Here is a 25090-nt window from a genome sequence, read left to right on the forward strand (position 1 = left end):
TTTAGACTTAGAGATTTCACTTGTTTGACTTTGACTCATTCATTTACTTTTCAGACATGTAAAATTTTCGATGTTTGATGTGCAAGATCGATATAAAAAATTTTACTGTTGCACGGCGGATAAAGCTGGGTACATTAAATTATAAAACAATGGGACAGGTTTCTTTTATTTGAATGTCCAATTTTGTCTACATTTGATCGCATCGAAAAGAAATAAAATTTGTGTGCAGCGATTGAGACATCCATCACCAATGCACGACCGTTGTAAACCAACTAAATACGGCAAGGAATAATTTTCGATGTTAGTTGTACAAGATTGATATATAAATTGTGTTAAAGTGATGCGATTAAACGTAGACATAAGTGGACATTCAATTAATGGAGACCAGTCCCATCATTTTAAAATTTAATGTACCTAGCTTTATTCGTCGTACAATCAACTTTATTCTCTTCATTTCTCTTTCAATTGCATGGAGCTCAACATCGAGTGGATAGATCTTGAGCTCAAGGAACGCCATACTAACTTCATGGATCAAGTAAGACATAAGACGAAATTCGGATTAATGGCCTAAAATGGTTCTTCTTGTCCCAACAGAACATCATATAAGTGGGATCAATTCCTTTTATCCCCGTGTCTAATCCCACACATAAGGATAACATACAGATTTCTCCTCCTAACATCACAGGAATGTTTCCCTGTTTACTTCTTTGAATTCAAGGCTGTAGAAGCTGCTGCTTTCATTTCGAGTAGAGCATCCTCAAAGCACTCGGCCAGAAATTCAGGGTCCGGGATGATGTCCTTGGCCACCTGAATCTGCATGTCTGCCCTCCCCGCATAGCTCACCATGTGCAATGTGAGTGCCTGCATACATCGCCTCTCAAACGCCCCACATCAGTCCTGATAAAGATTTCATTCTAGATACCTCTGAAAAAGAAGGAAGAGAGAGAAACGATGAGGCGCGAGTATTTTGGAGCCTTACGTGGGGTAAACCCGAAACGTTCACCCTTATGTACGTGATAGGGTTGCCGACAGCCGCGATCTCCTCGTGCGGGCTGAACATGTTCGAGATGGTGAACGTGGTGTTGCAGAAGATCCTGTAGTTGAGCAGGGTCGCAGCCTGCATCAGCAAAAACAAAGACAGGTTGTGCGTTTGTCGGCTTACTGTCGTTCTGTTTCCCAAATTGCATAAGCGCGAAGTGATCCTTACACGTGCTCCTGGATAAGACATGACCATTTCGCGGATTTTGTACGAGAAGTGAGCCTCCAGGGATTTCTTCTTTCGGTCAATCATCGACTTGGCTTTTCTCAGGTATTCGAGAGGGTCGCCGCAGCTTCTGTGGTAGTGAACAGGGAGGAGGAGAATCCCGACCTTGTTGCCCCACTGCAGACCCGGGTTGTCTTTCATCAAAGTGGATAGTTCCTGAATAATACCAGCACCACACTTCAATTCAATCAACTTCAGTTAGATGGCCAAAAAAAGGAGAGACTCACCTGCAATCCGGGTTGTTCTCGCAGATTAACCATTGCCATTCCGGTTATTTGAGTCCCTTCCCGCACGGCTGACAAAGGAAAATGAGCATTTTAGTCAGTCAAGATTCGTCGAATTTGAATTGACAAAAATCGTGTGAATTGTCGGAAATGCTATTCCCTTTTTACCATTGGGAGATCGGTGGTCCAAGTATTTGACCAAGCCGGCCGATATGATCCCGAAGAGAACATCATTAATGGTCTGCATTTGAAGCAATTAAAGATATTCATCATCATTTGGTATTAGCATGGAATCAAAATGCACTGATAGTCATGAAATACAAGAAAAGCATGTAGAATTCTTCTTTTCAAGATAAATGACTGATAAATGTAGTATTAGTTGTGCTCTTGAGAATTGTACAAACCCCGGTAGTCCTCACCAGTAGAGGTGAATATAGTTCGGGTGGGCGGCTCTCATCTTGGATTTGAGAACTGCCCACTAAGTATAGGTTCCAAATGATCCGCCTATTAGTTCTATGGATCTATCTGAGAACTAGACTACTAGTTCAGTCTGATTCTTGAGTGGGTCCATGGAATTAGTTTCCAATCCCTATAAAATTGCATTAATTGATTAATGTCATGGTGAATCTAGTTTCTATTTAGAGCATCAAAGCTTGTTCTACCTTATATTCGGGTTGAATTACAAGCCATTGATTTTGATTAAGGATTGAAAACTATATGGTAGAAGGAATAGACAACGTTAGCTAAAAACTTAATTTTTTCGAAGGTCATGGTGTGGTCGTCCTTTTAGGGTTTCTCGATGCTAGAAACATGGGGAGAATTAGACTCCATGTTAAAAGTCCTAACTTCCATAAAGTTAAAACATTAACCACTTGATCCTTTTTTTTTAGGCTCCGTTCGTTTTGTGGAAAATGGGCCATTTTCGGAAAATATTTTCCTAGAAGTCATTTTCCAAGAAAATGACAATATTTTCTGGTGTTCGGCTAAAACCTGAAAATGTTTCAGAAAATATTTTATGGTGTTCGGTAAGGAAAATATTTTCTAAGACTTCACCACTTAAGCATGCATTACTTACTGACCTATAAATCCATCAAATATAAACTAGCCTTTAAAGCCATGCAAACTTGCTTCATATCTTTGTTCCCTCATTGTCGCCAAACGCTCATTTACTCTAAAAAATGTTCGTATGGATTTTAAAAAGAAGCAAAAGAGAAAAGAAGCAAAGCATGTACAGCTTTTATGAGAATCTTCCAGTTGAGTGGCCTATTCTCCCCATGCATCTTTTATGTTCTAATAAACAAAAGAAAAAAGAAGCAAAGCATGTAGAGCCATTTGCTCGAGCAATGAACAACTGCAGGGTAGAGTAAATAAAGAAAATGATAAGCAAGAGTGCAGAGCGTGAGCTTGAGATCGACGAGCTTGAGGTTCGCCTAGCAACGGCCGACAACTAGTCAAGAAAGAAGAAGATGAGAAACAAAGAAAAGAAAAAAAAGAAAAAAAGAAATAGAAAATTTAAAAAATGATTCGAATAAAAAAAGAAAATGAGAAGAAGAAATGAGAGGAGAAAGTGAGGATTTGTAGATGTGTGAAATAAGAGAGATCAAATGAGGAAAATGTTTTCCCCTTTTCAAAAGTGAAAAACATTTTCCCGGAAAATATTTTCCGTGAAACGAACATAGCCTTAATGTTAACCTAATTTAATCATGGAATAACTAAAGAGAGACTTAATTATACTCTTAAGACGACCATTAGCTCTTAATTTCGTATCATGATGACAAAGCACTGCAACATTTAACATCTCAAATTGGTGCTCTCCTTCCTCTATGTTTGTTTATTTTGTTTTAGTTGAGAAAATAAGTAATAGATTATTAGAATGCAAAAAGAAAGAAAGTAGGGGTTAATACACACCCAAGAGACAAAATTAGTCAATAATGTCCAATAACTACAAATATACGTATATGTACATATATATATTTGATCGAAAAACTACAAAATAATTAATTGAGATGGAATTTCTTTCTTTAAATATATATAAATTGGTCTAGTCCCAGTGGGTAGGCGGGCGGGCGGTTCTACCTTTAGAACCGGGAACTGTACTAGTATTCATCGATTCCACTAAATTGGAATTGGACCGGTCCCCATGGAAAATGCTAGTTCTAGTCCAGTTCCAGGCGATACTCGGTTCTTTTGTACACTTCTACTCACTAAGGTCAGTCGACCCCAGGGGTCATTCGAGCAATCTCGGCCAACCCCCAGAATTGGCATTAACGCTTGCTTGCTGATAATCCGCAGTATCTCTTTCTCTTTCTTTTTAAGCTTCAACTTTTTAATCTTTCTGCAATTTTTAAATATGATTGTTTCGTGTTACTGCAAAAATTACAAAAACATGTCCCATCTCCATTGCATCATCAATTAATGGCGATTTAATGGCTATCATACATTTTTTAGCGAAAATATTAATTTGAACAAAAACATAATAGGGATAACATTGAAAAAGATTGTGTATAAAGTCATGATTGAACAAATGAGAAAAGTATTGAATCCGCGGTGCTATAATTATTTCTGGCGATAAACACATAAAACTTTAGAACTCACCGCATTAGCGACTGCTGACTTGACCGCTTTCATGTCCTCCAGCCAAAACCTTGCCGTGGCCAGCTTCCTCGGCCAGAGTTCCACCCCTGCGCCGCTGCTCACCGGTGTCTTCCGGTCGCTCACCCACATGCTCCGCAGCATGAACTCCACCACGAAGACCAACGTGAACCACACCACCCCCAAAACCCTCATTACCGCCTTCCACCACTCGCCGCCGCTGCCCCTCCTCCTCTTAGCCGATGATGGAGGACGGATCGTCGGCAGCGCCTCGGGGTCGTCCACCCGCCGGCATAACACCAGGAACATCGACATTAGCGAGATCCCATCGCCAAGTGCGTGGTGGATCCGGAACACCATACACCGTTGGGCCATCAGGAGGTGGACGTCCCACAGGGGCTTGTCGTCGCCCAAGAACCCCGGCAAGTCGGTGGACAGGTCGACGAGGTACTCGTTGACAGCTGCCTCGTCAGAGAGGCCTTCAGCGATGGGCCCATAGACTGGGATGACATGGCGATCAATGTCCAAGCAGGTCCTCCTCCAGTGCTCTCGGCCTGCAGAATCCTGCACCAAGAGGCTACAGAACCTGGGGTGCGTAAACATGGGGGAGCTCTGGATCATCGACTTGAGGGCGTCGACATCGAGGGGTTGCTTCATGCCGATGGCGCTGTAGATCACCAGGTTCATCTCCTTCTGGAGGACCAGGCGCCCCGTTGGTGTCAGGGGCTCGTCGGAGCCGTTCTCTGGGGATCCCATACCTGCGGGAAGATCGAAAAGGAGGGAAATTTTCAGCACTGTTGGGATGGCGAGAAAATAACATCAGTGCCGGCGGCTCGTACGAAGCTATTACTTCTTGAATGGATAAAAACACGAATCGGAATCCAAAGGAGTAGTCCAAAAATCGAAACTCTTGTGCGTGAGGTGGAGAAGGGGGAAGGAGTGCGAGAGTGTTGGATCTGGAATTTTCAGGCGAGATTGCGTGAGGCTCTCTGGCATACGCTTGAGAATATATTGGCTGCACATGCTGAGAGACTTTAGCTGGAAGAGGAGTGAGAGAGAGAGAGAGAGAGATAGAGAGAGAGAGGCGATATCCACGTGTGATTTGTCTTCACGCAGCGAGAGCCGCTGGTGCGAGCATCGTTTCGCCAAGCATTTATTAATTCGACGGTCCCTTTCTGAAAAACGACAGCTAAAAGAGGCCCTAACACTCGCATGAAAAAAGTCGTGTTCGTAGTCAGCTTGTGAAGCAGTCTGTGTCATACGCAAACGAAAATCTAAGTAATACAGACACACAATATGGACACGTAACACGATATGATATGATACGCCAATACATTATTTATCAAAAATAGAGAATTTAAATACGTTGTGACATATTATGTATTAAATGAATATTTTTATTTTAATTAATTTGATTCAAATTCACAATTAAATAAATAATAAAAAGAGCCTATAATGAATTTATACTAATAATATTAATAAATCTGTTCATAGAAAATTCAAAAGAAATATTCATAATTAATGCGTATCCACATTTGGGGACATGTTTCTAACTCTAATAAAAATTATTGATGAAACTAATGAAATTAAAATTAACTTATTTAAATAAATCTATGATCTTCCACAATGACTAAAATTTATTATTATTCAATATTTAGTATTTTATTTTCCAAAATCACTGTGTAACCTCCCTTATTTATTTTTCTGATAAAAAAAAGTCCCCCGAGGTCCTCGCTCAACCCCACCCTCCACATTTATGTCACCCCTCGTTTCATCCGCGCCCCCTTGCCAACACTTTCTTTATCAAAATTTGAAGTCATCCTCTCGTCCGCCCGCCCTTCAGAAAAGAAAAACGTCCCATCAAAATCCCATTTTTAATTTTTTTCTTTGAGTTTTCTCCATTAAAAATCCTAGCCGTTGCCTTTTCTTCCTCCCCTTCTTCCTCATTGCACGACCCTCTTCCTCTCGATCTCTACTCTCTTTCAGTCGCCTCATCACAATCATTTGCCACCTCGTCTTTGGCCCTTCCTCCTTCATAGCCGCAGCCTTGCTGCCAGCCTTCCATCACAGTCACAGCTCTCTAGTCGCCTCAATCTTTGCTCTTCCTTTAGCCCTCTCTCGCCGTCGCGGCCTCGTTGTCGCTTGCGGCCTCACCTCTACTCCCTTGTCCTCGCCTCCACCCTCCATTGTCTTCTTCAACGATTCTCACTCCTGGACATGCATGTCGAAACATGTCGAGAAGAGTTGACCACGTGTTGGAAAATTCAACATTTGTTGACCGGTGTCCGAGCGTGTTAGGCACGACATAGAAGCTCCAGAAACGTGTTCATGCTTCATAGATGAAAATTGTAAGAATCTTTCACCATTCACGACTGAAAAAACACAAATATATGGATGAAGATAATTTCTATCAATCATCATGATTATTGTACTATCTAAACATTAAATAGCAAAAGAGCTCATTGCAGCATTCTAGATCCACATATTCAACTATAATAAGAAATAAACAAGCTCTAGTAACATCGATGCGGTAGGTTTACCAACAAATGCCAAATCTAGTAAGAAAGGAAACATGATCATTCAACTTTGCGACTCTGAAAAGTAAAGTGCTTCGACTCTCTCGCCAATAAGAAAATTGTCCATGTTTGCTTAGGCCATGCCACATAGGACGTCAACGCCGACCAAACCATTACATCAGCAATTTTCGACCAAAATTAGTTGGAAAAACTACATTGGCAATGTGTTAAAAGATTTAAGACTAAATAGATAAATTGTCAAAAGGTTTAGGCCTAAATTGGCACAATGAAAATTTTAAGATTGAATTGGCCTATTGTTAAGTGGTTTTTGGACTAAATTTAATACAATTGAAAAGTTTAGGACTAAAGTCATTGCGCAACAAGTTTAGGATTTTTTGGATAATTTTTGCAAGAATACCATCAACGGTTACAATTTTGGAAATAAATAAAATAAATATTGACGGTTACAATAAGTTGTGTTATTCACTAACCCCTATCATCTACAAGACTTATCCACACAATAAAGTTCCTAAATTTGCGACAACAAAACATAACTATAGGGTTAAACCATGTTGAGATGTCCCGCATGTCAAAATGCCTTAGACGGGGAGCTTGAGTAAATAAGATGATGCATGCTCATCAATATACATATATGCATGTTGATAAAAAAACTAAATGATACCGATGCATTAATTAATTATATTGCATACTTGTGTATTGAATAGGTAATAACCATGCATTCATGTCAGGTAGTTGCAAAAAGGTAAGGCGTATGCTTCCGAATGTTTGTGATTGTTATGCTAGGGCAGGTGTAGAGGTGAACTCCTAGTTTAGACTTAGAGATTTCACTTGCTAGGCTTCGGCTCATTCCTTTATTTTTCAAATATGTAGAATGACTATTCCCCCACCATCGCTTTTTGGAGCCCCTGGCATACATTGAGTATGAATGAGGAGGTTGTATTGCCTAATACTATTTTTACATATACTAAGTGACTACTATGGTATGGGTCAATGTAGGACTTGCCAAATCGGTTCCTCACCACTATGTACTTTGATATGTGATCTTTGATGGTCACTAGCTGGATCCTTGTCAATATGTACCCCGGTATGTGATCTTCAATGGTCATTGGATATTTTTATCCAGTCATATCTTTCATATTATCTAACTTTATCTTGTATCAGACAGGACTCCAACATCTAATAAGGTAAATTGTATTTTACCATCACTTTATCTAGACTAACAAGCATTGTCTTACTCGTTATATCACACTCGAGATGATTTTTTATATGCAAATAAGGCCGGACTGCTAGAAAAGGTAAAAAAATTTCCAAAACACTCAAAAGACATTGAAGACCCAAAGTCCCTTTTGAAGCCACGTACATGTTGACACCTAATTTTAGCAAATCTAGGGAAATAAGGAAAATAAAAATTGCATTTGAATAAATAAAAGAAAAAAAATGAAAAATTGGAGGAAATTGATTTGATTGATTATGCATGGAAAATTGGAATTCTGATGGATATTCGGATTTTGTTAAATGCATAAGCAATTTAAAAATCAAGTGAATAAGGGTAAGGATTTTGAAAAATGGAAGAAATCTGAGCAAGATCGAGCTAATTGCGAAATCATGCTCTAATTTACAGATTTGATTTAATGTGGCAAGAGATGGAAACTTGGAAAATGCCATAAAAATGCAGCCGTTTGGAACCACTATAAAAGAGTGCTGCATTTTTCAAGAAAGGAGAGGAATTTTCGATAAAAAAAAAATTGAGAAGAAATTCGTGCAAGAGAGAAAGAGTAAAAAGAGGAAATTCGTCTGTATGAAGTCAAAGTCAGAAAAGAGAAGGCAAGGGCGCAGAAGTGACGTGAGAGACAGGGGAGGTGAAAGAAAAAAAACAAAAAAAAAAGAAGAAAGAAGTCGTCTTCTAGTCCTACTTTGACTACAACTTCCAACGGCAAAATGCGGCTTTAATGATGGTTACTATTGAGTTTGGGTTGGCTCGTTTTGATTTGAAAAGTTAGTTGTCTCTTACCGTCCTATGCATTCAATACAAATCTGAGTCTTGAAAACAAAAGAAAATCCAGGGACGAAAGGACGAGGTGGTTAGATCTTCATTTTGACTATCTACAATCGAGCATACGGCACCATTCATCTTATAGCGTATAAATATGCCTAACTAAAGCAAGACCACGAAAGATTACCGATATCCAGATGGTCCAATGGATACAAAATTCTAGATACAAAGAGAATGACATAGGAGATACCGACAAGTTTTGACTTAATGAAATTCATATACAAAACAACTGGAAAGCTGGAATCTTATCAAATGGTTTGATCTTTGATTACACCGCTTAAAGGTTCACAAAGCAGACTTGTTCGCATGCCGACGCTGTAATCGACCTTTTCATGCAAGTGTTAGAGCCCCTTTTAGCTGTCGTTTTTTAGAAAGACACCATCGAATTAATAAATGCTTGGCGAAATGATGCTCACATCAGCGCCTTTCGCTGCGTGAAGACAAGCCACACGCGGATATCTTTTCTCCCCATCTCTTCTTCCAGCTAAGGTCCCTCAATAGGTGCAGCCAACATATTCTCAAGTGAATGCCAGAGAGCCTCGCGCAATCTCGCCTGAAAATTCCAAATCCAACACTCTCGCACTCCTTCCCCCTTCCCCACCTCATGGGCAAAAGTTTCGATTTATAGACTACTCCTTTAGATTCGGATTCGTGTTTTTATCCATTCAAGAAGTACTAGCTTCATATGAGCCGCCAGCACTGTTGTTATTTCCTCGCCATCCCAACCGTACAGAAGATTCCCTCCTTTTCGATCTTCACGCAGGCATGGGGTCCCAGAGAACAGCTCCAACGAGCCCTTGACACCAGCAAGGCGCCTGTTCCTCCTGAAGGAGATGAACCAGGTAATCTACTGCACCATCGGCATGAACCAAACACCTAAATTTTTTCCCAATAGGCTTTTAGCCCTAAAAGCCCCTTGGGAATGCTGAACCAAACGGGTTATTCTCCCTTCCCAAGTCCAGCGTCGGCAGCCGAGCTGCCGGCTATCGCAGCTCGTCATGCCTCAGCCGACCTAGCGCCCGACGTCTGCTGCCTCGCCACTCAGCCGTCCTCCCTCAATGTCACCGACGTCAGCCCCTTGCGCCTCCGCCCGACAACTGCACTTTAGCAACCGAACACTGCGGCTCTGTTTCTCTAGTTGCAGCACCTCTACTACTCCGGCATCCCGCTTGCCTTCGAAGTCCAACCGTCCCCCACTGCTGTTACACCTTAGCTTCTGCAACCCACACCAGTAGCCTCCGTGATCGCCCAATGCCCAACGTGCCTGCAGCGCCTCCGTCTCTGTCCACGACGACCACCCAATGCCGCACCATCGTTTGCCTCCACCCGCGAGCCAGAAACCGAACCCGATGCAACGCCGGTTTCCCCACTTCACTGGAGTTGGAGCCCGACGCCATCGCGCCTTAGCCATCGCGACTCCGCCTCCGCACTCGTGAGCTTGCCCCGACGCCACTGCTCACTACCATTGCTGCAACCCGCGACCCTCGCTCGCCGGTCACCGACGCCGCGCCTCCATTCTGCCGCCGCCACCCCTCGCCAGGAGCTCCAACGCCGGCAATCCTTCATTGACGCTGCCCATTGTCATTTGTTCCCCTTTCCAAATCCCTTAGGCAGTTTTTATTTTTTATTCTCATTTTTCACTTATTATATTTTATTTATTTATTTTAGTTTAGTTATTTAAATTGTAATATTAGATGTCAATATTTATTTCATAAATCTTGTAGGCATTATCCCGGGGTTTTCCCGAAATTATTGTAATTACTAATTTGATCGTAAGATGTCGGATCATTTTTTAATTATATTAATTTTTGGGGATTTTAAATAGTATTTTAATTGTTAAATCATTATAATTATTAGTTTGATCCATAAGATTTTGGATCAGATTTTTAATTATTTCGAGCTTTATGTTGTGATGTTTAGGGTTAAAGTAATTGTTAATTTAACCCATGAGACAACAGGTTATTTTTTCAATTATTTTAATCCTTTATTTTTTGATTATATTGATTGTTTAGATTTAATATTTAATAATTACTCATCTTTTAAAAAAATCAAAAAATCAAAAAATCAAAAAAATCAAAATCTTGCATGAGCATATAGGTTTAGTAAATCAGACATGTAGGTTTAGTAAATTATAATTTTCTTAGGATTACATTTTTAGGATTGCATTTTTAGAAATAAGTTATGGTTGGACCTAAATAATTTTTTTAGGGTTTTAGATAATATTCTCACATTTTAAGTCTCATTTTTCCAAAAATAGTTTTCCAAGATAGGATAGGGTTTAAGTCAAATTAATCCCTAGAATAAATTAGAAAATTATCCCTTTTAGATAGTTTAATTAGGGCTTTTATTAATTCCGAATTTCAATAAAAGAAATACAAAAATACTAGGTGCATGTTAACTAGTTTGCTAATAGGATCATTTAATCAGAATTTGTTCATTAGTGAAGTTAGGTCATGAGGTGCATAATAACTACTTTGCATAATACACTCATTTAATTAGAATTTGCATGTTAATAAGATTAAGTCATTTAGTTAAAAAAAATGCATTTTTATAAAAGAATTCTATTTTATTTTTAAAAAAATCCAAAAAAATCCTTTGCTTTGTGTGATTTGTTTTGTGTGATGCAATTTACTTATTGAATGTTTAATAATTGTTGAGTACCCATGTGGTCACTATATTTGCATGATAGTAATTTAGGTTAAAATAAATCAGCTGTCTGCAAAAAATATTTCTGAAAATTAAAAAGAAATTGTACCAAAAGGGCATTAGAGCAATCTAGTGTAACCAAGTCCCTGTACCCTTAGTCTCTGGTTCGTAAGAGTAAAATAATTTTCCCATTATTTTATTTAAGTGTCTAATCGACCTATCGTAAACTGATTAGTGGCTTTTGCATGTTTAAAATTTTGGACTTAAGTCGCGATTTGGTATGGGCTTGGGAGAGCCCGAGCTAAGTGTAAAAACTTAGCAGTCCATTAACCTAGTTTTAGGTGGTGCACCGAAATATTAGGTCGCAACAGTACAACCTAAGCTTGTTTTGACAAAATTATGGAAATAAAATTAAAATATGCGTAGAGTGGCTAAGACATCCATCATCAATGCACGATTGTTGTAAACCAATTTAATATGACGAGCAATATTTCCGATGTTAGGTGTGCGAGATTGATATATAATTTTCGACTATTGTACGGCAAATAAAGCTAGGTATATTAAATTTTAAAATAATGGATGGGTCTCTTCTGTTTGAATGTCCACATTTGTCTACATTTGATCACATCAAAAAAAAATTAAAATATGCTCATAGCGGTTAAGACATCCATCATCAATGCACGACTATTTTAAACCAACTGATGAGCAATAATTTTCAATGTTAGGTGTGCAAGATTGATAAATAAATTGTTTGTTAAAGTGATGTGATCAAATGTAGACATAAGTGGACATTCAAATAATAGAAATTGGTCCCATCATTTAGAAATTTATTGTACCTAGCTTTATTCATCATACAATCGACTTTGTTCTCTTCATTTCTCTTTTCAATAGCATTGAGCTTAACAACAAGTGGATAGATCTCGAGTTTGAGGAACACCCTACCAACTTCATTGATCATGTTGTGGAAAGCGAACGATTGAACAATAAAATAGACAAAATAAATAAAAAAATCGGACACCAGATTTATATGGATCAATCGTAGTGATAATGTCTACGAAGCAAGCAGTGATGAATATCATTATAGATCAAACGATACACGGAGATTATAATTACACTCGAGTCACTTAAATACTGTAAGTGTTTTCCAAACCTTAATTACACCAAATAACTCGGGTAGTGTTTAATTCTATAATTCCCCACGAAATAATTATACACAAATTTTTACAACAAGAATTTAATCGACTTCAACACTAATAACTTCTTAGTGTAATTGCATAAACAAAACCAACAAAGTTTACCCGGATTGCCCAAGCACTTGTTTCGGTGCTTCTAGTCTTTTTCTTGCATCAACCACGCCATGTATAATATATATATATATATATATATATATATATATATATAATGCAGAAACTATAATGAAATTGAAATTGAAAAGAACAAAAGAACACCAAATTTTACGTGGAAATCCTTGCAGGAAAAACCATTGGAAAATGTGAAGCAAAATCTATTATGGAAATCAAGGATTACAAAAGGTGGCTCTAAAAAGTTTTTATTCTTTCTATCTCAACTTCTTATATATATGCAAGAATCAAATCCAACGTAGGAAACCTCTTTTTAGGAAATCTTCTCCAACTAGGAAAACCATTCAATTAGGATACCCATTCAAAATATGAAACCTACTTGAATTCGGAAACTTTTCTTTTCGAGCTCAAACTTGAGACATATCAAACAATCTCCACCTTGTCTTGGCTTGAATGCTACATAAGCAATTAATAATCTTCTCCTCACATTAGAGTAAAACTCAATTGTAGCAAATATTAACCATGCTTGGATTTGGCAATCTATACCAATCTTCAATACCTTAATATAACCATCAACAAGAATGTCTCAAATAAAATGATATGGCACATCAATGTGCTTTGTCTTCTCATGATACATTTGATATTTAGTAAGATGTATAGCACTCTGACTACTGTGATGGACAATAGTCACTCCATGATCCACACTGAGCTCTCTAAATAAGCTTTTTAACAATATGGCCTCTTTAACCACTTTTGCAATAGCCATATACTCTGCTTCTGTAGTAGACAAAGCTACTGTATATTGTAAAGTAGCTTTCCAATTGACTACACAACCTCCGATAGTAAAGATGTATCCAGTCAAAGACCTTAGCTTATCAAGGTCACTAGCATAATCACAATCAACATTTCCTGTTAGAATGTCACCAGTTCTCCCAAACTCTAAACCAAAATTAGAAATACCTTTCAAACATCTCAAAATCCACTTCACAGCTTACTAATGAACTTTCTTAGGCATGATAAATATCTACCTACCAGGCTAATAGCATGTGAAATATTGGGTCAAATACAAACAAAAACATACTTAAGGCTATCAACTGCACTAGAAAATGAAACCTGTAACATATATTTTTTGCCCTCATCTGTTTGTGGATATAAATTAGCTGAAAATCTAAAATGAGCAATAAGAGGAGTACTTACTTGTTTGGCATCTTTCATGCAAAAACGATTTAACACCTTTTTGATGTAGTTTTTCTAGAAGAGATATAATTTTCCCTTTTTTTGATCTTGCCGAATTTCCATGCCTAGGATTTTCTTTGTTGCACCTAAATCCTCCATCTCAAACCTAGCGGTCAATTGTGCTTTCATATATTTTGCCACAATCAACATATAATAACAAATAAATAAAAGAGTCACTTGGAAGTTTACGCAAATATACACAGCTATGATATTTACTCTTATAATGGCCAATTTGCACCATAAATGAATCAAAAGGTCAGCAACCACAGATCTACCAAAAGGTCAGCAAAATCGTTCCAGATCTAGTATCTTCGTAGGATGAGGGTTTAACTCCTTAAATCTCCACCATTTTGTACCAAATTTTAGTATGTTGTAGTTAAGATGTTGGCTACAACTTTCATGAAGTAATCAAAGTCAAAATCGAACTCGAAACATGCATGCAAGCCTCCACAAGATTCTGGTTCAGGCAGTTCATACGAAAATAGCAAGCATACTCAAGAACAAGTCACATTCTAGCTTCGGTTTTGTCTACCCTAACATCCGAAACTTACCACCAACAAATCACACATGCAAGGCACACATGCAAGAGTGGAAATCAGTCCCAACTTGCCTCTAAGACCGAACGGATGACAGCAAAAGGGACGGCACACCGGCGACGGATAGACAGCGTGCGGGCGGCGACAGGCGACTCCTCCTCCTCCTCGGTTCCTCTTCTCTCTCGCCACTCCCTCTCTCTCGCGATTCTCTCTCTCTCTTTGGCCAAATTCCAACCGGCCACTCTCTCTCTCTTTCCCTTTTATTCCCCCAAATCTTCATCATTGGCAATGATTACTTGCCACCCTTGATAGCCAATGCATGAAGGCCCCCCTCTTGCCACTTGGCATGCCACATGCAATGGGCTTGGGGTATTTGGGCCAGCCACTCCTCTTGGGCCTCAATTGGGCCGGCCTCCCTTGTGGCCGACGACAACCCCTTCGTGGGCTTCAATGGGCCGGCCATCTTGGTCCATCAAAATCCACTCTTGGGCCTAAGGCCCAAACCTAAATAAAAAATCAAATTTCACCTTTTATTCTTTCTTTTATAGATTTTAAGTTTTAAATTCCACATGGCCAAAATCTTGTAACATTTTATTTATAGGAATTTAATCTATGAGGTGCATAGCCAAGAATAGATTATTCTCATTAACAAATAAATAAAAAGAATCATGAACACAAGCATGTATTACTTAGTCCTAAGAGAAAACTAATGGCTAAAGCATAAATCATAGGTAATTTCATTACCTAATTATGGGCTTTAATACACCTTAGAGCTTGTCTTGAATTTTTGGGATGCCACACAAGCCCTTGCTCGCTGCTTGCCTAATCAGCGACGAGCTCGAGCCCTAGCTCACCGCTTGCTTGATTGATGGCGAGCTACGGCTCTAGGCTTGCCAATTTGGTGAGTGGCAGCTTGAGGCCTTGGCCAGCCCGCTCTCGGCTCCCAAATCGATGAGCCAAGCTAGTGGCGAGCTCGGAGCCTTGCCGAATCACCGAGTGTGAGCCTTTGGCTTGTAGATTTGGTGAGTGGCGAGCAACGAGCTCAAGCTTGCTTATCGATGTTGGGCAAGCTCAAGCTTGCCTTCGATTGGTCGCCGACCGTCGCCGTGGTCGACAAGCGGCCAAAGAAGACGGAGACAAAAACAAAGAAAAGAAATAGAAATAGAAAAAAAAATAGAAAATAGAAAATAATTTAAAAATCAATTTTTAAATATAAAAACAATTTAAAATTATATTTTAAAAAATAAAATAAAAATTTGAAAAATAGTGCATGAAAGAAAAAAATTTCCTTATCGAACAATGGAAAATATTTTCAGTTTATTTTTAGGTTTCGAGTTAACACCAAAAAATAATTATATTTTCCTAGAAAATGGCTTCATGGAAAATATTTTTCAAAAATACCACACTTTTCGCAAAACAAACGGAGCCCTAGATAGGAAGATGATGAACCTATATCCCACAAACTTGAATCTAGGCAATCGTCGACCATCTCCCGATAGCCTTTGACTTTGGGCTCACATCGACTGGAATCCGGAGTCACTAGTATTTAGAGAGACGAAGAACACTAGAATTGAGGGAAATATTGGAATTCGAAAATATTATCTACTGATCCTAAGAGAAATTTTCGAGAACACTTTTTTGTTGGTCGAAAGAAAATTATCGAGAACACTGAGAAGCCAAAGAAAGGACGAGTTGCCTTGGACTCTAAGCTTAGCCAATGCTAGCTTTGAGTCAAAGTGATCCATAAATTTGTTACCAAAACACTACAATTTTCGCTGGAAAGACATTGAAGACCTAAAGTCCCTTCCGAAGCCACACGCCGTCGAACCTTGTTTTGTTAAAAATATGGACAAAAAATTAAAATATTCGTGGAGCGATTGAGGCATCTATCGTCAATGCACGACTATTGTAACCAAAAAAAAAAAAAAAAAAACAATAGGTAATAATTTTTTATGTTAGGTATGCAAGATCAATATATAAATGTATGTTAATGTGATGTGATCAAATATAGACATAAGTGGATATTCAAATAACAAAAGCCTGTCCCATCAAATTAATATTAATGAACCTAGCTTTATTTGCTAGACAATTGAGTCAGTTCTCTTCATGGCCTTATTCAATCGCGTGGAGCCCAATATCGAGTGGGTAGATCCCGAACTCGAGGAATACCTAACTTATTTCATCGATCAAGTAAGACATAAGATGAAATTCTGATCGATGGCCTAAAATGCTCTATTTGTCCCAAGAGAACATCATATAAGTGGGATCAATTTTTCTTTTGTCCCCGTGTATAACCACACTAGGGGTGTGCAAAATACCCGGGAACCGTCCGGACCGCCCGGAACCGGACCGGAACCGCCCGGAACCGGCGGTTCTTGAGGGAACCGGTCCGGTTCCCGGTTCCATGGGCGGATCCACCCACCCGGACCGGACCGGTTCCCTTTTAATATTAAAAAAATACTAAAATTGAATACAAAGCAATTGTTTTGTGGCAATTGTTTTTGCTGCAGGATGAATACAAAGCTAAATATTGGGGAATTCTTATGCTTTTTCGTTGTTTAGTTTATTTATTAATATAATGATGAAGGTGATGTATTCAATAAAGTCTTGTTTAGTTGCACTTCCTTTGTTTTCCTGTGTTTGGATGGTGCCTCATTTCACCTCCTTTGATTTGTTTGTGCGACTTGTGATATTTTGCCGAACCTAATGAGGGATATGTCCAGTTCATAGCTTTAAGAAAGACCCATTTTTCCTAAACACTTACTACTCTCTCTACCTCTATATCAACTTACGTACATCCATTCCTTCATTGGTTGCATTTATAGTTGCAACAAATGAATTTTTGTTCCACGTACTTAGACGCTTGCTTTTTCCCGCGTGCTTGTTCTCTTGATATTATTTCGACAACTATTGATTTTGAGCCAATCAGGTATCACGGCCTGTCAAACTGTGTCAAGCGGGGGACAGAAAGAATATTCAGCCGATTCCTTTCCAATGAGAACTAGACACGCCTCCCATATCCCCATGTGCTTTCTTTGGTTAGTCTATGATTTATGAGTTGGACTGGGCCTCCATGTGTTTGTCTTTGTGTGGTTTCTGAGCTATTGGTTTTTCTTTTTTTGGCTTGCTTTGATGTCACGTAGTCATTTTATGTTGAAAATCAAAATTGTTTCGCGTCAAGATCGGTTCCATGGATCCACCCAGGAACCGGACCGGACCGGCAGTTCGGTTCCCGGGTGGATCCATGCAACAAACGGGTGGATCCCGGTTCCAATTTTTCGAAACCGGTCCTTAGCGGGCAGTTCCCGGTTCTAGGTCGAGAACCGCCCGCCCGGACCATGCACACCCCTAAACCACACATGCATAGGAGTACAATACAGATTTTCCCTGCACTAATGTTTCCCTGTTTATTTCTTCAAGGCAGTAGAAGCTGCTGCTTTCATTTCGAGCAAAGTATCCTCAAAGCACTTGGCCAGAAAATCAGGGTCGGTGATGATGTCCTTGGCCACCAGAATCTGCATGTCCGTCCTCCCCGCATAGCTCACCATGTGCATCGTGAGTGCCTGCATACATCGCATCTCAATCACCCCACATCATTCCTGATAAAGATCTGATTCTAGATACCGCAGACAAGAAGGAAAAAGGAAAAACGATCAGGATTTGGAGCCTTACGTGAGGTAAACTCGAGGAGTTCACCCGTATGTACGTGATGGGGTTGCCCATGACCGCGATCTCCTCTTGCAGGCCGAGCACGTTTGAGATAGTGAAGGTGGTGTTGCAGACGATCCTGTAGTTGAGCAGGTTCGCGATCTGCATCAGCAAAAAACTAGACAGATTGCGAGTTTGTCAGCTTATTCTCATTCTGTTTTTCTGTTTCCCGAATTGCAGAAGCCTGAACTGATCCTTACACGTGCTCCTAGATAAGTCATGACGATATCCCCGATTCTGTAGGAGAAGTGAGCCTCCAGGGACTTCTTCTTCCGGTCGATCATCGACTTAGCTTTTCTCAGGTATTCGAGAGGGTCGCCATAGCTTCTGCAGTAGTGAACGGGGAGGAGGAGTATCTCGAACTTGTTGCCCCACCGCAGTCCTGGGTCACCTTTCATCAAATTGGATAATTCCTGGTTAATACCAACACCACACTTCAATTCAATCAACTTCAATTAAAAGGCCAAAAAAAAAAAAAAAAAAAAATTGAGACTCGCCTGCAATCCCGGTTGTTCTCGCAAGTTAACAGCTGCCACTCCCGTTAGTTGAGTCCCTTCCCGCACAGCTGACAAAGGCAAATGAGCATTTTAGTCACTCGAGATTCATCGCCTTTGAATTGACAAAAACGGAGTGAATCATTGGAAATGCTATTCTTTTTTAACCATTGGGAGATTGGTGGTCCAAGTATTTGAAGAAGCCGGCTGATATGATCCCGAAGAGAACATCGTTAATGGTCTGCATTAGCAGCAATGAATGAGATTCATCATCTGGAAGTTGCGTACATCAAAATATGCGGCAATGAATGAGATTCATCATCTGGAAGCTGAGTACATCAAAATGCATTTGTAGTCGTGGTGTTAATCTAATTTAACATAAACTAAGATAGGGTATATTTGTCACAAATATACCGGTTTAAAATTTTTAGTAGCTGAAAAATTAGTTTGGATAAATTTATCATAGTTTGGGGTTTTTTTTTGGCCAAAAAATTGGCTTTTGGTAAATTTGTCGCAATTGTATTTTTTTGGAGTTCTTCGTAATATTAACCCTTTTAAATATGAGTATTTTGTGTTACTAAAAAAATTATAAACATGCCATGTCTCCACTACATCATCATTTAACTACGATTTATCAGCTGTCATACTTTTTTTTTGATGAAAATTTTAATTTGAACAAAAATATTAATAGGGATCACATTGAAAAGAAAGATTGTGCATAAAGTAAAAATTGAACATATTAGAAAAGAGAATATGTTTACTAGAAGTCATAAAACTTGTTGCGAAAGTACAATTGAGTCTTAAAACTTACAAAAAGTGCAATCAAGTCATAAAACTCGTCACATTAGTATAATCGAATCTTTCCATTAACTTCGTCCATTTAGACTAATGAAAAATACTGACATGGCTTTTTTTAATATTTTTTCTCTTTACGTGGCAATGACATGGCTAAAACATAGAACACTAGGCTAAACAATGTCATTTTGGATAGAATATTAATTTTTTAGTCATAAAATTAATTAAATAAAAAATATTTATAAAAAAAACACAAAAAAGAGCCAAGGCAAGGGCAGAGGCCCTCGCTATCGGTCGCCCCATCGCTAGAAAGGATGAGCGAGGGTAGTTGCAACAAGGGCCTACCGCCCTTGCCAACAACTTTTTTTTTTTTTTCCTTTTTCTTATTTGGGGGGTAGTGGTGGCAAGGACCTACTGTCCTTGTGTCACGACCCGAAAGAAAGCATGTCCAAGAGGTTTCTCTAGCACGGGCATGACACATTAAAGACCCTTGAATTATACCCCGAGACTTAGAGTATTCTCCTAGGGGTGGACGATACTGTATTTGTACGCATACGTTATAAATGCGAGTAGCTGGTAGTTGGCAATAAATGCCGGTAGTTGGTAAATGGGGAAGTGCAATCTCCACCGTTAGATCTAAGGGAGATCTACGGATACGGTTTGCCTTATACTTGTATATAAAGGGGTCTCCTCCCTCATTGTAATTCATTCACAAGAAATACAAAAACCAGAGCTTCTCTCTCTAAGAGTTTCTCTATTTATATACGAGTCTTGTGAGTTGAGTGTTGAAAGGTTGCTTAGGGGTAAAACCTTAAGGCCGCACGGGTCAGCCTACGTGTGATCGAGAGTGAATCGATCGGCCCGTGACAAGTGGTATCAGAGCTGATTTGTGATCCAAGCACAAGTGTAATGGCTAATCCACGATCTGATGAGGCGCTCGCCATGGGTGGTGATGGTGCTGATCGTGGGTGGAATGCTGAGAAGGCTGGTGCCAAGGGGAAGAAGACCCGTGGTGGTTCGAGGGATCCAACAGGGGATCTTGCACAACGGATGGCGAAGCTAGAGTTGTTCGTCTCCGATGTCCAAGGATCGGTCGATGACTTGACCCAGACCGTGGATGGAGTTGACGTCGGAAGGGAGCAGCTGGTTACAGAAGTGCAAGAGCTCAAGACCGGCATGGGAGAACTCTGCCACGAGTTGTTGGGGACCCTACAGGAGGAACTCGCACAACGGTATGAACCCTTAGAGGCCACGATGACGGCCATGCGCGCGGAGATAGCAGAGCTTACGGGTAAGCTTGCTGAAGCACAAGCTGCACGCGTGAACGGAGTGATCACGGTGCAAGGTCCACGATGACTAAAATTTATTATTATTCAATATTTAGTATTTTTATTTTCCAAAATCACCGTGTAATCTCCCTTATTTATTTTTCTAATAAAAAAAAGTCCCCCGGGGTCCTCGCTCAACCCCACCCTCCACATTTATGTCACCCCTCGTTTCATCCTCGCCCCCTTGCGGACACTTTCTTTATCAAAATTTGAAGTCATCCTCTCGTCCCCCCACCCTTCGGAAAAGAAAAACGTCCCATCAAAATCCCATTTTTTATTTTTTCTTTGAGTTTTCTCCATTAAAAATCCTAGCCGTTGCCTTTTCTTCCTCCCCTTCCTCCTCGTTGCACGACTCTCTTCCTCTCGATCTCTAACTCTCTTTCAGTCGCCTCATCATAATCATTTGCCGCCTCGTCTTTGGCCCTTCCTCCTTCATAGCTGCAGCCTTGCTGCCAACCTTCCATCATAGTCACAGCTCTCTAGTCGCCTCGATCTTTGCTCTTCCTTTAGCCCTCTCTCGCCGTCGTGGCCTTGTTGTCGCTTGCGGCCTCACCTCTGCTCCCTTGTCCTCGCCTCTACCCTCCGTTGTCTTCTTCAACGATTCTCACTCCTGGACATGCATGTCGGAACATGTCGAGAAGAGTTGACCACGTGTTGGAAAATTCAACATTTGTTGACCGTGTGTCCGAGCGTGTTAGGCACGACATAGAAGCTCCAGAAACATGTTCGTGCTTCATAGATGAAAATTATAAAAATCTTTCACCATTCACGGCTAAAAAAACACAAATATATGGAAGAAGATAATTTCTATCAATCATCATGATTATTGTACTATCTAAACATTAAATAGCAAAAGAGCTCATTGCAGCATTCTAGATCCACATATTCAACTATAATAAGAAATAAACAAGCTCTAGTAACATCGATGCGGTAGGTTTACCAGCAAATGCCAAATATAGTAAGAAAGGAAACATGATCATTCAACTTTGCGACTCTGAAAAGTAAAGTGCTTTAACTCTCTCGCCAATTTCATGCACCTTCAACTTGAACCATAAAGTTATGGAGCAGAATGATGAGTTTCGATTCTCTTACTGCTTTCGTTATCTTTTGATGAACCGGAGAGTTATTGAGGAAAATGAGCTTCAACTATCTCGTTGTCTTCATGGAGTTTTGATGTGATCCAAAAAACTACAAAGTAATCGTGAAGTTTCAACAAAATTCAGAGATATAGAAGAGAAGGAGATGGAAAGCGTATTTTTTTTTTAAATCTCATTGCCCCTTTTTTTCACCGAAATCGGATCGTCGACAAAATATCTTTCATCGAAATTCTTCTTCGATTTTTATTAAGAGGAGACTAGTTTTGTGGTGATTCCAGACAAATGTTGTATCAATGGAACACAAGAAACATATATATTTCAACATAATTTAATCAACAACATGATGATGTAAAAAAATTTCTTGGAATTTAATTGACAATAAAGTGCGATGATGAAAATATTATATTGGAATTTCACCAACGACGAAGATCTATAAACTACAATTAAAGTATGAAAATTGAAGGATATCTATATAGCATAAAGGATGAGTTGCAGAAAAGTAAAAATAAAGATGAATTTGCAAGAAAATTGAGTTCTTTAATTGATTGATAAGGGCACAAAAATGCAGGGAAAATTATCCAAAAAGTCTTAAACCTATTGTACAATGGTGAATTTAGTTTTAAATATTTCAATTATGTTAATTTAGTGTTAAACTAATTGTATGACGGTGAATTTAGTCTAAAACCTTTTAATTGTATTAATTTAGTTCTAACATTTTGACAATTTACCAATTCAATCCTAAATACAGTTCTTTTGGCTAATTTTGATAAGAAATCACTGATGTGGCAGTGTAGACAGTGCTAGTCTTCTTACATGGTGCAATTGTTGCCTGTGTGAATGATTTTTATTTTTTTTCTTAAAAAGGTCAATTTTTTTTATTAATTTTTATTGATTTTTTCATTTCTTTTCTTGCTTTTCCTTTAAAAAAATTAGAAAATTGTCCATGTTAGCTTAGGCCATGCCACATAGGACGTCAACGCCGACCAAACCATTACATCAGCCAATTTTCAGCCAAAATTAGTTGGAAAAACTACATTGGCAATGTGTTAAAAGGTTTAAGACTAAATTGATAAATTGTCAAAAGGTTTAGGCCTAAATTGGCACAATTGAAAATTTTAAGATTGAATTGGCCTATTGTTAAGTGGTTTTTGGACTAAATTTAATACAATTGAAAAGTTTAGGACTAAAGTCATTGCGCAACAAGTTTAGGATTTTTTGGATAATTTTTGCAAGAATACAATCAACGGTTACAATTTTGGAAATAAATAAAATAAATAATGACGGTTACAATAAGTTGTGTTATTCACTAACCCCTATCATCTACAAGACTTATCCACACAATAAAGTTCCTAAATTTGCGACAACAAAACATAACTATAGGGTTAAACCATGTTGAGATGTCCCGCGTGTCGAAATGCCTTAGACGGGGAGCTTGAGTAAATAAGATGATGCATGCTCATCAATATACATATATGCATGTTGATAAAAAAACTAAATGATACCGATGCATTAATTAATTATATTTCATACTTGTGTATTGAATAGGTAATAACAATGCATTCATGTGAGGTAGTTGCAAAAAAAGGTAAGGCGTATGCTTCCGAATGTTTGTGATTGTTATGCTAGGGCAGGTGCGGAGGTGAACTCCTAGTTTAAACTTAGAGATTTCACTTGCTAGGCTTCGGCTCATTCCTTTATTTTTCAAATATGTAGAATGACTATTCCCCCACCATCGCTTTTTGGAGCCCTGGCATACATTGAGTATGAATGAGGAGGTTGTATTGCCTAATACTATTTTTACATATACTAAGTGACTACTATGGTATGGGTCAATGTAGGACTTGCCAAATCGGTTCCTCACCACTATGTACTTTGATATGTGATCTTTGATGGTCACTAGCTGGATCCTTGTCAATATGTACCCCGGTATGTGATCTTCGATGGTCATTGGATATTTTTATCCAGTCATATCTTTCATATTATCTAACTTTATCTTGTATCAGACAGGACTCCAACATCTAATAAGGTAAATTGTATTTTACCATGACTTTTATCTAGACTAACAAACATTGTCTTACTCATTATATCACACTCAAGATGATTTTTTATATGCAAATAAGGCTGGACTGCTAGAAAAGGTAAATTTTTTTCCAAATTACTCAAAAGACATTGAAGACCCAAAGTCCCTTTTGAAGCCACATACATGTTAACACCTAATTTTAGCAAATCTAGGGAAATAAGGAAAATAAAAATTGCATTTGAATAAATAAAAGAAAAAAATGAAAAATTGGAGAAAAATGATTTGATTGATTATGCATGGAAAATTGGAATTCTTATGGATATTCGGATTTTGTTAAATGCATAAAAAATTTAAAAATCAAGTGAATAAGGGTAAGGATTTTGAAAAATGGAAGAAATCTGAGCAAGATCGAGCTGATTGTGAAATCATGCTCTAATTTACAGATTTGATTTAATGTGGCAAGAGATGGAAACTTGGAAAATGCCATAAAAATGCAGCCGTTTGGAACCACTATAAAAGAGTGCTGCATTTTTCAAGAAAGGAGAGGAATTTTCGATAAAAAAAAATTGAGAAGAAATTCGTGCAAGAGAGAAAGAGTAAAAAGAGAGGAAATTCGTCTGTATGAAGTCAAAGTCAGAAAAGAGAAGGCAATGGCGCAGAAGTGACGTGAGAGACAGGGGAGGTGAAAGAAAAAAAAAAAAAAAAAAAGAAGAAAGAAGTCGTCTTTGTCTCTTGTCCTATTTGGCACTTTTACTCTTAACCTAGTATTATTAAAATTCATTAGTTTACAATTTTGTTCATAAAAATGCAGCAAATCTAACAAAATGGAAGTACTTATTGGAAGTGTTTGTGATGTCGTTGACCCAGCCTTCTTAGCGGGGCATGTTAAATTATCGTGTCCCGTCTTCTTGCAACTTCAACATCTTATCTTCTTTCCTATCCTTGACATTCTAATACCTCTTGTGACCTCCCCTTCCTCTCTTCTTTTTTTTTTATTTGTCTACTAAGCTTCACCTTTACTAGAAGTGGTTCAAGTGCCTCCTTATTAGTCTTTTTCCAAAGAAAAATTCTTCAAACAAGTGCAACTAAGAACTTTGTCTTCTTATAACACTCATCTATATAGTCATATTCATCCTCCTACCTACTGTATATAGTAGAAACGGAGGCACGAACACTTAGAGTTGCCAAAACTTAGCACGAGAAAACACTTAAGTGTCAAAAGTTCGGAAAGGTACACTTAGGTGCCAAAATCGAAGCAA

At 38.8% G+C, this 25090-nt stretch overlaps 2 protein-coding genes across 3 annotated transcripts; both read right to left on the reverse strand.

The window, feature by feature from the left end:
- Nucleotides 1-529: 529 nt before the first annotated feature.
- On the reverse strand, nt 530-5115 carry LOC104437282 (O-acyltransferase WSD1-like). Of its 2 annotated transcripts, none has more exons than XM_018870925.2 (7): nt 4920-5115; nt 4084-4838; nt 1657-1729; nt 1492-1559; nt 1208-1420; nt 980-1117; nt 530-861 (listed from the first exon to the last, which is right to left on the reverse strand). In XM_018870925.2, the coding sequence occupies exons 2-7, from the start codon at nt 4834-4836 to the stop codon at nt 700-702; spliced, it is 1407 nt and encodes a 468-aa protein (XP_018726470.2). In that variant the 5' UTR covers nt 4837-4838; nt 4920-5115; the 3' UTR covers nt 530-699. The 2 variants fall into 2 exon arrangements, with proteins under 2 accessions (XP_018726470.2, XP_010048502.2); XM_010050200.3 differs by having other exon boundaries at nt 4931-5114.
- Nucleotides 5116-17796: 12681 nt separating this feature from the next.
- Nucleotides 17797-18838, reverse strand: LOC120291823 (O-acyltransferase WSD1-like). The gene is made up of 5 exons (XM_039309571.1): nt 18760-18838; nt 18595-18662; nt 18298-18510; nt 18062-18199; nt 17797-17952 (listed from the first exon to the last, which is right to left on the reverse strand). The coding sequence occupies exons 1-5, from the start codon at nt 18836-18838 to the stop codon at nt 17797-17799; spliced, it is 654 nt and encodes a 217-aa protein (XP_039165505.1).
- Between the last annotated feature and the right edge of the window lie 6252 nt (nt 18839-25090).

Source organism: Eucalyptus grandis, chromosome 3, assembly GCF_016545825.1.
Source record: "Eucalyptus grandis isolate ANBG69807.140 chromosome 3, ASM1654582v1, whole genome shotgun sequence".
Lineage (NCBI taxonomy): Eukaryota > Viridiplantae > Streptophyta > Magnoliopsida > Myrtales > Myrtaceae > Eucalyptus > Eucalyptus grandis.

Bases quoted from the DNA above. Each gene is read 5' to 3' on its own strand.
- LOC104437282 (XM_018870925.2), bottom strand. From the start codon at position 4,836: ATGGGATCCCCAGAGAACGGCTCCGACGAGCCCCTGACACCAACGGGG. The intron at 1,730-4,083 runs GTGAGTTCTAAA...CTTCAAATGCAG, and splicing joins AGTCAGCAGTCGCTAATGCG to ACCATTAATGATGTTCTCTT. The intron at 1,421-1,491 runs GTGAGTCTCTCC...GGTATTATTCAG, and splicing joins GAGAACAACCCGGATTGCAG to GAACTATCCACTTTGATGAA.
- LOC120291823 (XM_039309571.1), bottom strand. From the start codon at position 18,838: ATGCAGACCATTAACGATGTTCTCTTCGGGATCATATCAGCCGGCTTC. The intron at 18,663-18,759 runs GTTAAAAAAGAA...TGCCTTTGTCAG, and splicing joins GGACCACCAATCTCCCAATG to CTGTGCGGGAAGGGACTCAA. The intron at 17,953-18,061 runs GTAAGGCTCCAA...CGATGTATGCAG, and splicing joins ACTCCTCGAGTTTACCTCAC to GCACTCACGATGCACATGGT.